We start from the raw sequence: 13,309 nt of genomic DNA, 5'->3' as shown, positions 1-13,309 counted from the left end.
GACACTCGGCAACAGCATATTATTTGTGGATAATAGTTACGTGAAATTGGATACTTTCCCACGGCACACCAGACAATCCCTCATGGCACACTAGTGTGCCACAGCACTGTGGTTGAAAAACGCTGGATTAGAGCCCTCTAGACACAAAATAACACCCCTATAGTCACCTTTACACTCCTATTACCCAATATAGTAGACATAATAAGAGGAAATAAGACATATTAGGCATAGAAAACCTGTTTATGGCCTCCTAAATACAGTTTTTAACATTAGTAGAGCCCTCTAAGCATGAAATAACATCCCTATAGTCAGATAGAAACACACGTTTTATAAAAGTGTGTGTGTGTGATGCTCCGTGCACTTCACGCTTTACAGAAACAATCTCACCCTGGTCTTTCCCGCCTCCTTCTCTCCAGGTCATGAGTGCCTCGAGGAAGGACTCAGTGGAGAACGAGCTCACCTGTCCAAAGCACCGCCCCGCCTGGGCCTCCACCTGCCCTCCCACCCCCGGGCTCCCACCATGAGTGAGTACTGGCAGCGTTGACGTGCGTGAGGATTGTAAATGCTGGTCAAGGCATCACCGTGAAAATATACCCCCAAGTGGCTGGTAGCGGTATAAACATGACATAAACAGGTCTGCAGTCTATTTGGGGTGGATGGATAACGCATTTTTGCATAATCGGCCATGACGCAGTTGAAAAAAGTGAGTATGAAAACACGAAAAGCAAAAGAAATATGTTTAGAAATACAACTGAACATTTTTTTTATTGCGTCACAAACAAGACGGAGTCATCGGTGAGTGCTTTTCAAAAACAACACTGATACTGGAAAGCGCCGCAGCAATGTGAGCATCAGCGTCATTAGTCAAAGCATCACAGGAGGGCAAATGCCTGCACTCCATCAGCTTCACGTATGCTGGTTGATGATGGAGGACCTCCCTGGGGGAGGTAATGATCCCAATCCCATGATGCTCTAAGTGCCACAAACAAACACCAGTGTTTGCAAACACCAGCTAACGGGGGGGGGGGGTCCTAAACCCGTTTAGGTGGCATTTGCACCTGAGGGGGGAGGGGTGGGGTGAGGGCGTGGGTCTGCGTTGCCAGGGCAACCCACCTCCACTGGAGGGCGATTGGATTAAGCGCACACTGTGGAAGTGAAGTGCTGAGAGTTTTAACCCGATTACCTCTGTTTCTTCTGCACACTCTGCCAGCTGTACGCAAACACACAAACGTGTGTGTTTGTATTGTATTGTACTTTATTAATCCCACAGCAGGGAAATTCACTTGTTACAGCAGCAAGCAAGATACGCAAGTAAAGAATACATAGTGACTACAACATGGTTCAGGTGGTGCAGGTGTTGTAGAGCCTGACAGCGGTCGGTATGAAGGACCTGCGGAACCTCTCCTTCTTACACCGTGGGTGTAACAGTCTGCTGCTGAAGGAGCTGCTAAGGGAACACACAGTGTCATGTAGCGGGTGAGAGGTGTTGTCCATGATGGATGTGTGTGTGGTTAGGAAGTTGATCTGATTGATTGTGAGTCAGGAAAATGGACGAAAACAGGAAGGATGAGCAGAGGGGGGCAATAGGGGGATGTACAACCCTCCAGGATCTTCATGGTTTATCTTCTTTTTTTCTTCTAACACGCGTGCGTTGTGCTATACTGTCTTCTGTCCTAGTGCACATATTGATTTACTTTGTATTTACTTCTATTTTTATTCATTTCCACATCCGTAAATACACAAATCTTGTATATCGTACATTCTTTCTTTGATTGTATATTGTATTTTATTCATTTTATAACACAATCCCTCGTTTATGGCGGTTAATTGGTACCAGACCCGACCGTGATGAGTGAATTTCCACATAGTATTAGGATTCCTTATTTATAAGTGGAATGTTTTGGTAGTTAGAGCATAGAAAAACCATCTCTTCAATCTTGAATCTTACAAGATTCAAGAGTTTTATTGTCATATGTCGTTTATTGATGAGACTGAGGTGGAGAGGGTGAAAACCTTCAAGTTCCTTGGCACACACATCAGCGAGGACCTCACCTGGTCTCACAACACCCAACAAATTCTGAAGAAGTCCCAAAGGAGACTGTACTTCCTGAGAAGACTGAGGAAATTTGGCATGTCCACCACAATCCTGAGTTGCTTCTACAGATGCACTATGGAAAGTGTCCTTACCGCCTCCATCACTGTTTGGTACGGTAACTGTACAACACGTGATAGGAAGGCACTCCAGCGGGTGATCAAGACCTCACAGAACATTGTTGGGGCAGCCCTCCCCTCACTGCAAGACATTTATAAAACTAGAGTCCTACGCAGAACACACAACCTCATCAAGGACAGCACACATCCACAACACTCATTATTCACACTCCTACCGTCAGGCAGACGCTACAGGAGTTTGAAGTCCAGGACCACAAGGCTGGCAAACAGCTTTTACCCACAGGCCATCAGGCTTCTCAACGAAGCACTCACACACGCCTCACGCAACACACGCACACACTCATAGCACTTTATTTATTTATTTATTTGTATATTTATTTGTATTAATGTCTCTTCTGTTGTTGTTGCTTAATTTATTGGTATTTATGTTTATGTTTCTTATGTTCTTATTCTTTCTTGTGTTTTCTTTCTTTTCTTGGGAGAATGAACAGAATAAGATTTTCATTGCATAGTAGAACTGCTGTTTTACTATGCACATGACAATAAAACCCTCTTGAATCTCTTGAATATGCACAGTAAAACAGGCAGTTCTGCTGTGCAATAAAATTCTTGTTCTGTTCATTCTCCCAACAACAAGGAACAACCCTCTGAATACAGTTTTTAACATTATTAGAGCCCTCTAAACATAAAACAACACCCTTGTACCGTATTTTCACGACCATAAAGCACACCGTATTAAAAGGCGCAGTCTCAGTTAAAGGTGCTATTTTTGTAGTTAACACATACACAAGGCGCACCATAATATTGGGCGCAAGTATGCACGCTACATATGCACGCTAAAACAAATAGTGACGCTCAGAAGTCAGTGAGGAACCGACAAGGCTTTATTTCTTTAGATAAATTCAGAGCAGAACTCTCATTCAGTTTATCAGAGCCACTTGAAATCAGGATGGTCATCACTCAGCACAACAGTCTCAGTCATGGTGCACAGCTAAAAACATCACACAGCAACGCAAAAACAGAGAAGACACTACTGCTACTTTTACAGAACAATAACTAACAACTATGTAGTTCAGACATGTAACTTAAAGAGCATTTGCACCAAAACACTACCGCAAAGCACACTGGGGTACAGGAAGTGATCCCAGCTACGCTACGCTACAATACGCTAGCATGCATGCTATTGTATGTTTTTAAAAAGCCAGCGAGAGCAAAACTGAGTTGGGTTGTACTTTATTGAAGTATTTAACAATGTACTCATGTTATTTTTGATAAATCCTAATCCACAAATCCATCAAAGTCCTCATCTTTTATATCCCAAATGAACAGCGGGGCAAGTTCTCCATCAAACACGCCAGGTTCCCTGTCGTCATTGTCAGTCAGTCTCGTTGCTGTGCGGCGCCTCAGAAATGATGCTGGCTTTTGTGAAAGCTCGAACTGTGCATCAGACACGTTATCCCAAGCATCCACAATCCATTAGTGAAGCTGTGTTCGCTAGCTGTCATCTATCGCTCCCACGCCGCTCGCAACTTCACTTTAAACGCCGTGTTTACATCCATTCACAAATTGTGGCGAAACTCGCACGGCGCTATCTCCCAGTGTTAGTGAAACTGTGTTTGCTAGCTGTCATCTATCGCTCCCACGCCGCTCGCGACTTCAATTTAAACGCCGTGTTTACACCGATGTCCAGTGGTTGGAGTTCCCTCGTCAAGCCTCCCGGAATGATGTTAAGCTCCAAGTTCATTTGCTTCATTTGTGGTGACGCATGTGAAAAAAAACATCCAATCTCTTTCCGTACACGTCACTCAGCCATTTTCTCATCGTCCTTCCAGCCCCTTTGGTCTGGCTGGAAACTGGAAACCGGCGTCAGCGTCTACCACAGGTAGCACTTTCTGTCCATTACCATGGCAACCAAGCACAACAGTAAAAGACGACTTCTCGTGTCCCGCTGCGTGTATCGCTGTATTGCTTCTCTACAGTGTGGTTCACCAGGATGTGGAAAGTGAGAGGCACGTCGTCCATGTTGGTGATGTACTGTAGTAGTAGTTGTCTGCAATGTTAGATGGATAGATGGCGCCATTTCATAAATATACTTATCTAACTACTGGGGCATGCCTTTAGCATCCTCAGTCACGTCCACGTCCCTTTCCACTTTACAAGCAGCGTGTTGGCAGGAGACGCTCACAGTCGAGCGGAGCGCTCATAAAAGTCACACAGCAACACTTACATATTTTGGAACTCGGTACACACATACGGCGCACCGCATTATAAGGCGCCCCACCCATTTTGGACAAAATTTAAGACTTTTAAGTGCACCTTATGGTTGTGAAAACACGGTAGTCACATTACACTTTATTACCCAGTATAGTAGACATAATAAGAGAAAATAAGACATTTAAGGCATAAATAAGACCCATACCCATAAGAATGCATAGCCAATATGCATTCTCTACACTGTACTCTTTACTTGCGTATCTTGCTTGCTGCTGTAACAAGTGAATTTCCCCGCTGTGGGATAAATAAAGTACAAATACAAATACAAATACAGTAGCATTACTGACGCCTAGTGACCAGTGTAGAATACTACATATCATCACAATGTTTTTTAAATTTTTTTATAAATAATAGGCCATTTTCCACCATGAAACTGCATGTAATTTTATGTAATGCTGTATACCTACTATACTTAGTTGTAATCTTTATTTCCCTATTTTATGCAACTGCGCTACTGCAACTACTGGATGAATAAAGTATGTTTATGTATTGGACATGTCCATGCATCGGATGTTTGGACAACAGCATCTTTAAATGTCCCCCAGCATGAACACAGACTGCAATGCTTGATGACGAATGACACACGCTCACTTTCACTCATTCGGGTCCCCAACCAACCACGAAATCATTCATCTGGACCTTTGATGAAGGCACTCCAAGGCATGCAGACACCCGACGATGCTGATATCCCAAGCTTGTTACACTATTTGTTCCCCCACCACACATAAAAGCCGCCAGGTCAGGTGTGCTCTAACGGACCTCTTTTTATTTTCCAAATACAGTCAAACCTGTCTTAGCGGCCACCTGTATAGAACGGCCACCTGCCTATAGCAGCCACTGAAAAATCCCCCGCAGCAAATGTACATGTTATAGACCCTGTGTATAGCAGTCACCTGTCCAACGCGGCCAGCGGCCACCCATTTTGTCTCCCTTGGTCAATATCTGACCGCATATAGCGGCCAAATTACCAACTCAAGTAGAAGCTTCATGCATGAAAAAGTTTTGTTTTTCAATCAATGAAGCCGTTGTGTGTAGACTTTAATTACTGAGTCCTAGCTCAGTCACAATCATTCACAAGATCCACACAAACTGTCAGTTGTTCCACATAAAAAAGCCGTCTTCTTTTGAGCTTGCTATTTCCTGGTCAAACATGTAACTTTAAGAGCATTTGCACCAAAACATTACCGCAAATTAGGCTGGCAACAGGACGTGCTCCCAGCGACGCTACAATAAAAAAAAAAACATACGCTAGCATGCATGCGGCAGCGGGAGCAAAACTGAGTTGGGTTGTACTTAATTGAAGTATTTTAGAATGTACTCACGTTATTTTTCATCAACCTCATTCACAAATCCATCAAAGTCCTCATCTTCTGTATTCGACATAAAAAAGCCGTCTTCTTTTCCGTTCGCTACTAGTCTGTTAACTTGTCAGTGTTATTCAGCTCCGAAGCAAAGAAGGAAACTTCTCCTGTTGCTTCTGCCAACTTTATTTATTGAACGCGGCCACCAGACAGCAGCTCAGAACACACACACATCTCTCAGCATCGTCTCTCCTTCCTGCTTGCCCACAAGGCAAAGGTTAAACAAGCCCCACTACATAGCTGTCCAGCCAATGCCTGTAAGAAATGACACCGTTTATTTCCTGGTGTGCACTGGTCAATACTGTAATGCCGCTTGTTGTGGGGAAGGAGAGACTCACGTCGCCGATGCACTTTAATGGCTTTATTAACAGCGGAGAACACTGCAGGACTTTACATCCACGCCAACATAAACACACTTCCCAACTCTCTCCAAACTCAAAGCTAGCACTGAGCCTAGCTCTCCTGCTCGGGACGCCCACCGTCACTTCCCGTCACTTCCTGATGAACTAAAGCTGTAATGACACTCTGCCGTATAAAAAGTAAAATATTAAAAACAAGCGTAAGACATTACTAGCACAGCTTTGTTCTGTGGGTCGTGGATATATTCTATCAGTTATTATTAAGCCTCTAGCTTCCTTTTAGTAAGTAAAAACCTTGGCTATGATTGCACTACATTGTCATGTAGACCTACAAAGTACACTTGGAAGAACAAGAGGTGAATAAAGGTATTGCAACTGATGTGAAACTGATGAGGGGTAGGATTAAATAAGCTTTGCTTCTTCCTACTCCTTTTTGGACATGCAAAATTGTGAATTGTACTATGTGATGTGCTACTGTTTGACTCATATGCATGTTCAGGATTAAAACCATGAACCATGATAATAACAAGCCTAGTAGTGCTGTACAACTTTTATCCGCAGTCCGCAGTGCCCTCTACTGGTCAACATTATTATTAATTTTTTTCCCCCCTTTTGTTCTTTTTTTTCCTCTACTGGTCAACATTCAAACTGGACGCCAACCTGTCTATAGAGGCCACCTGTCTATAGCGGCCACTTTTGCAGACTCCCTCTAGTGGCCGCTATAGACAAGTTTGACTGTATTTCAACTTTCTTCATATATAATCTTCATAAATTTAAAATGATGACTTTACTCACAGAATATTAGGATTTTAATTCCATTTTATTTTGACTTTATTCCCATAATATTATAACTTTATTATATAAATAATATAAAACCCCTCTCTAGTAACCTCGTTGAATACAGGAGTAGATGTGCTCTCTTAAAGAAAACTGCAATAATCTTAACAGGGTTCTGCCTGTTGCCGAGCGCATCACAGGGCCGCCCTAGTCACGGGCTCGCGCATCAGCTGGCAAAACAGCTGTTTGCCTTAACAATTATTGTGACATTATTCTTGTAATATTTGGCCTTTATTCTTGTGGAAGGATTGAAGATTTTTCCTTTTATTAAAAAAAAAAGTGTTGTTCAATGATGTTTTTCAAATTTAAAAAAAGCGGCAAATGTCTCACAGGGGCGCACCTTGGACGGCCTTGACGTAAAGGATACGTGAGTGCAGCATGTCCGAACGTCCCACAGCCCGTGAAGGCAGCACGTAGAAGCTGTTATGATGACACGTGTCAGACATGTTGATGATGGATGGAAAGCGTGTGGTGGTGGTCACACGGGTCGGGCGGGTTTACCAGCTGGCTGAGAACGAGGACGTGGTTCAGGATGAGGAAATTAGCGTGTGTTGTTTTCACCGGACCGCATCCCAACTCTCTTGCTAAGAGGAAATGAGGCCGAGGCTCCCGTCTGGCGTCACAGGAAACGTTAATAAACACTTAAGCTTTTTGTACAGTTTCAGTTTTTCTTGTCAAAGTGTCACACGCCCTAAAAACACAAGTGTGTGTCGAAATGTGGTTCATCCACCCTCCCTCCTTTTCACCCCTTTTCACCCCTTTCTTCTACTGATGAAACATGCGTGCGTGAGTGTGTGTGTGTGTGTGTGTGTGTGTGTGTGTGTGTGTGTGTGTGTGTGTGCGTGAGTGTGTGTGTGCGTGTGTGTTCCACTGACAGGAAGGAAGTCTTGCTGGATGATGATCACATGTCCCAGTTGGGAGATGGCAGTGAGAGGAAATGGAGCCTGGGGGGCACGTTTCATTCTTTTTATTGTCTTGCAGCACATTCTAAACATATCATTTAACAAGAAAACCCAGCAAAAATGGAAAAATCTGCAGTAATTTTACAAGAATAAAGACTAAATAATCAGTAGAAAAAAATAAGTATTAAAGATTTTTTTTTAAGTGGTCATCCATCCATCCATTTTCTATACCACTTATCCTTTTAAACAGTAATATTAGTTGTAATATTATGGGAATAAAGTCCAATTCAAACAAGAAAAAAGAGGAAATTTTACGAGAATAAACTGGTAATAATTTGAGGAAAATAATGTCATTTTAGTAGCATAGACTTGAAATATTCAAAAAATATGATTTTTTAAAATATTTTAGAGAGGGGGGGACAGTAATTTTACCAGAAAGAGTGGTATTCTAAGAAGAAAAAGATAGTGGTCATATTTTAGGAGATCAGCTGGTAATATTGGAGAGATAAAGTGGTAATATTTTAAAGATACAGTGGTAATATTTTAAAGATAAAGTGGTAATATTTTAGGAGATCAACTGGTATTATTGGAGAGATAAAGTGGTAATATTTTAAAGATAAAGTGGTAATATATTAGGAGATAAAGTGGTAATATTTTAAAGATAAAGTGGTAATATTTTAGGAGATAAAGTGGTAATATTGTAGGAGATAAAGTGGTAATATTTTAAAGATAAAGTGGTAATATTTTAAAGATAAAGTGGTAATATTTTAGGAGATAAAGTGGTAATATTGTAGGAGATAAAGTGGTAATATTTTAAAGATAAAGTGGTAATATTTTAAAGATAAAGTGGTAATATTTTAGGAGATAAAGTGGTAATATTGTAGGAGATAAAGTGGTAATATTTTAAAGATAAAGTGGTAATATTGGAGAGATAAAGTGGTAATATTTTAGGAGATAAAGTGGTAATATTTTAAAGATAAAGTGGTAATATTTTAGGAGATAAAGTGGTAATATTTGAGAGAAATGTTAGAGATAATTTTGGAGTGTAGCTGGCAGTGTTGGCGTTTGGGTTCCAGCCTAGCAACCGGGAGCGGGAGGCATGGTAACAGCATCCGGCGACTGAGTAATTAGAGCTTCTGTGTCGGTGCGAACCCCTCAGTCGCCAGGACGTGCCGTAACCCACCACCCCCCCATTGCACTGTCAGAGCATGTGACAGGAGAGGGAAGTGTGTCTTTCAGCTCAAGGTCACTGCCGAGCAACCGCCTCACATGCGGGCGTGGGGGGGATATGTTTATACCGTGACTTTGTTTTACTTCAACCGTGGGAGGGCATGGACCTGCGAGCTGGACATGTGACCAGCTTCCTGTCACCAAGTGTTGATGAGGGAGAGGGAAGAGGGAGAGAGAGAGAGCGCGGAGGCGCACGTTAATTAGAATTTGAAGGACGCCGCCAGCATCGTCAAGCCTTGTTGAAGATTGAGAAGAGGAGGTTGACAAAGTGAACAGTGCTCCAGCGGCACTCAGCAGGTGACGTCCTTCGCCACTTTTATTTGGAGGAGGAAGGGAAGGGGGCTTTTCTTTTATTTATGGCGAAGAAGCGACCAACAGCATCTGAGGACGCCAAAGACTGGTGAACACGCATGGCGCCACCCAGGCGGGAAGAGATTGGGGATCCTACGGGACACGCTGCCGCGGGGAGTCCCGTCACAAGTTCGGGGATGATTCCAGCGGAGGCAGAGGAGGGAGAGAGCACGATAAGCCGCCGCCCCCTCAGCCCTTTCACCACTCTGAGCCCCGCCCCCCTGTGAGCATGCAGGTGCTGCAGATGGTCAAGGAGCTGGTGTCGCCGTCCAGATGCAGGGTGGGCGCCAGGTTCGGAGGTGTGTGTGTGTGTTTTTCCCAAAATGACTTTGTTCACGAAGGAGTTGACTCTGGTCACACACTTCCGTACTCCCACGTAGTCTTTTGAGGTCTCTAACTTGGAAAAATGGCAGCTGAGGAGTAACCTTGTAGCAGCGCGGGAAGTAGTGAGCAGTAGAAGAAGGTAATCATTGCCATAGCCTTTACCAGATTTGGGACAGCACGACACGAAGTACACATGTTATGTGTTGCATCTATTCATAAATCATGCTGTTTTGTCTTGGAATATGGCCGATTGCTAGTCGAAAAAACATGCGTATTGAAGCAAATGTTACGTATTTTTGGCCTAAATAAAGTAAAATACAAATACAAGCATTCAGAAGACGCATTCAAAGATCATGTGATGATATGTAGTATTCTACACTGGTCACTAGGTGTCAGTAATTTTACACTGATGACACTATAGCCGCCGCACGGTGGTCTAGTGGCTAGCATGTTGGCCAACACAGTAACAGCCTGGAGATCGGACATTTCCTGGGCATTTCTGTGTGGAGTTTGCATGTTCTCCCCGTGTGTGTGGGTTTTCTCCGGGTACTCCGGTTTCCTCCCACCTCCAAAAACATGCATGTTAGGTTAATTGGCGACTCTAAATTGTCCATAGGTATGAATGTGAGTGTGAATGGTTGTTTGTCTATATGTGCCCTGTGATTGGCTGGCAACCAGTCCAGGATGTACCCCGCCTGTCGCCCAAAGTCAGCTGGGATAGGCTCCAGCCCCCTCGATCCTAAAAAGGCCGCTATAGACAAGTTTGACTGTATGTTGTAGAAATCAAACTGCATTTCTTCTGTCGCTTCTTTTTGTGTTTTTTTAATGCCGCATCAAGACGAAAGTCACTAGAGAGAGAAAGGGAATCTAGTGGGATCTGCATACCTGCTAAATATAGCAAGAAACTTGGCAACACTGATCCCTCCTGCAATGTTTTCTTATTCTCTGGTGCGTATGGGGAGTGTTAAGAAGCGGACGGACGACACCATCTACTGTACAGAGCTGGAACCACTAGCTACATTCACACACTTTCCCATTATAATGTGTTTGTTTAGAAGGTAGCGCCAAATCTATTTGTGCCAGTCCAATGGTGGGCCGCCACATATAAATGAACAGTACAGTACAGTACAGTAATCCTTGATTGTTAATTGGTTCCATACCAGACCATGATAAGTGAAGGAGGAATATTTTGGTAGTTACAGCATAGAAAACCTGTAGAAAACCAACTTCCAAATACGTTTTTTAACATTGTGAGAGCCCTCTAGACTTGGAATAAAAAGCCTACAGTTACCTTTGTACTCCTATTACCCAATATAAAGTGTTGTAGACATGTACTGTAATAACACCCCTATAGTCACCTTTACACTATTAGACAATTTTTAGACATAAGACAAAAAAAAAGTATAAGGCAAAGAAAACTTGTTTACAACCTTCTAAATATAGTTTTTAACATTATTAGAGCCCTCTAGACTTGGAATAAAAACCCTATAGTCACCTTTACACTCCTATTACACAATTTAGTAGACATACAGTAAGAGAAAATAAGACAGAGAGCTTGTTTACAACCTTCTAAATACAGTTTTTAACATTATTAGAGCCCTCTAGACATGAAATAATACCCCTACAGTCAGCTTTCCACTCCTATTACACAATATAGTAGACATGATAGGAGAAAATAAGGCATATCAGGCAGTGAGGCCCAATGCTAGCACCAAATCCATTCATGTCAATTGAATGTGTGCAGGCTGATGAACCATGAGTCTTCCTTCACGTTTCCTCCGGCCTTTGCCGCTGCGCACATCGCGCCGCCTCCATGTTGTAACGAGCTATTAATGGCCGCCCTCCATTACCATGCTGTCACGTCGCACACACATTTTCACGCTTTGATTTGGGGAAAAGAAGAAAGAAATCAAATGTTGTCTCTGTGAAGGCCGGAATCCATTGTGGCCGCACCCCCTGGAGGGGTCCAACAGGCCCCGTTGTTGTTGTTGTTGTTGTGTTTGGGTGGGGGAATGTTGCGAGTGGGACTGACGTCTTCAGCAGAGAAACAAGCGCTGGCATTGTGACTGCAGCATCGCTGCAGGGCGCCACGCTACACTTCCAGCTCTTACTCCCCGGCGGCCATGATGGGGGTAGCCTAGCTCAGGTCGGACCCGGTTGAAGGCATGCGTGCCGAGGCGCTGACTCACTCTGGGGGTCCACGGGAAGGCTGTGCAGGAGGTAACGGAAGGTTTTATGAGCACGTTCAAGCTAACACGCTAACTTAGACATCACATGACGTGTAGGAATGTACACTTCCTAACCTGCACGCTAAGTGCTGCTTGCAGATAATCACATGCTATTAGTAGCAAAGATGTTAGCATGCTGACCGTAGATCACACAGCAGTGTTTGTGGTGTAACACACACTCATGATTGCTGTCAGGATGGCGTCATCTTGGCGTTGTGTCGACGTTTCTTCTACCGGGTCATCATCTTTCTGGCCACATTCTTCACTCATGGAATCCATTTTGCTTTTGTTTACATTATTATGTCAGAGTAAGTTCACATTTCTCCAGAAATGACTTTCTTTGTACTTCTCATGGACGAAAATGGACTTGCAGTTAGGGTTTATAGCGCCCTCTGTTGCTTGGGCGTGCACTTACAGTCCAGTAATACCTCGTTTATGGTTGTGGCGGTTCACTGGGACCAGACCCCACCATGATGAGGGAATTTCCACAAAGTAGGATTCATTATTTATAAATGGAATATTTTCATAGTCAGAGCATAGAAAACCTGTTTATGACCGTCTAAATGCACTTTTTAACATCATTACAGCCCTCTAGACATGACATAGCACCCCTATAGTCACCTTTACACTCCTATTACCCAATATAGTAGACATAAGAGAAAATAAGACATATTAGGCATAGAAAACCTGTTTACAACCTTCTAAATATGCTCTTTAACATTAGAGCCCTCTAGACATGGAATAACACCCCTATACTCATCTTTACACTCCTGTTACCCAATATAGTAGACATGATAGGAGAAAATAAGACATATTAGGCATAGAAAATGTGTTTACTGCCTTCTAAATGCACTTTTTAACATTATTAGAGCCAACTAGACATGAAGTAACACCCCTATAGTCACCTTTACACTCCTATTAACCAATATAGTAGACATAATAAGAGAAAATAAGACATAATATACACTCAGATGTTTAGCATTGGGAGAGTTCCTTGTTGTTTGGTTTTTTAACTTCCTGTTTCTGCACTTCCTGTGGTGGCTTTTGTGTCATCAGTGTAAAATTACTGACAACTATTGACCAGTGTAGAATACTACAAATCATCACAAGGTCTTTGAATGCATCTTCTGAATGCCTTATACAGTCAAACCTGTCTTAGCGGCCACCTTTTATAGAAGGGCCACCTGCCTATAGCAGCCACTGAAAAAATCCCCCACAGCAAATGTACATGTTATAGACCCTGTGTACAGCAGTCCCCTGTCCAACGCAGC

General features: G+C 43.0%; 1 protein-coding gene across 9 annotated transcripts in view; it reads left to right on the top strand.

Moving 5' to 3' along the window:
* The window catches only part of usp6nl (USP6 N-terminal like), a 41,019-nt gene that overhangs the window by 6,385 nt on the left and 21,325 nt on the right, over nucleotides 1-13,309 (top strand). For 3 of the 9 annotated variants that reach the window (XM_054762188.1, XM_054762196.1, XM_054762161.1), the window contains exon 2: nucleotides 417-524. In XM_054762188.1, the coding sequence (XP_054618163.1) occupies nucleotides 521-524 (4 nt within the window). In that variant the 5' untranslated portion in view covers nucleotides 417-520. The other 6 variants (XM_054762216.1, XM_054762230.1, XM_054762170.1 and 3 more) reach the window with 6 other exon arrangements.

The sequence above is a fragment of the Dunckerocampus dactyliophorus genome, chromosome 2, assembly GCF_027744805.1.
Source record: "Dunckerocampus dactyliophorus isolate RoL2022-P2 chromosome 2, RoL_Ddac_1.1, whole genome shotgun sequence".
In the NCBI taxonomy this organism is placed as follows: domain Eukaryota; kingdom Metazoa; phylum Chordata; class Actinopteri; order Syngnathiformes; family Syngnathidae; genus Dunckerocampus; species Dunckerocampus dactyliophorus.
The sequence above is the reverse complement of the archived record's forward strand: the minus strand, read 5'-3'. Positions and strand labels throughout refer to the sequence as shown.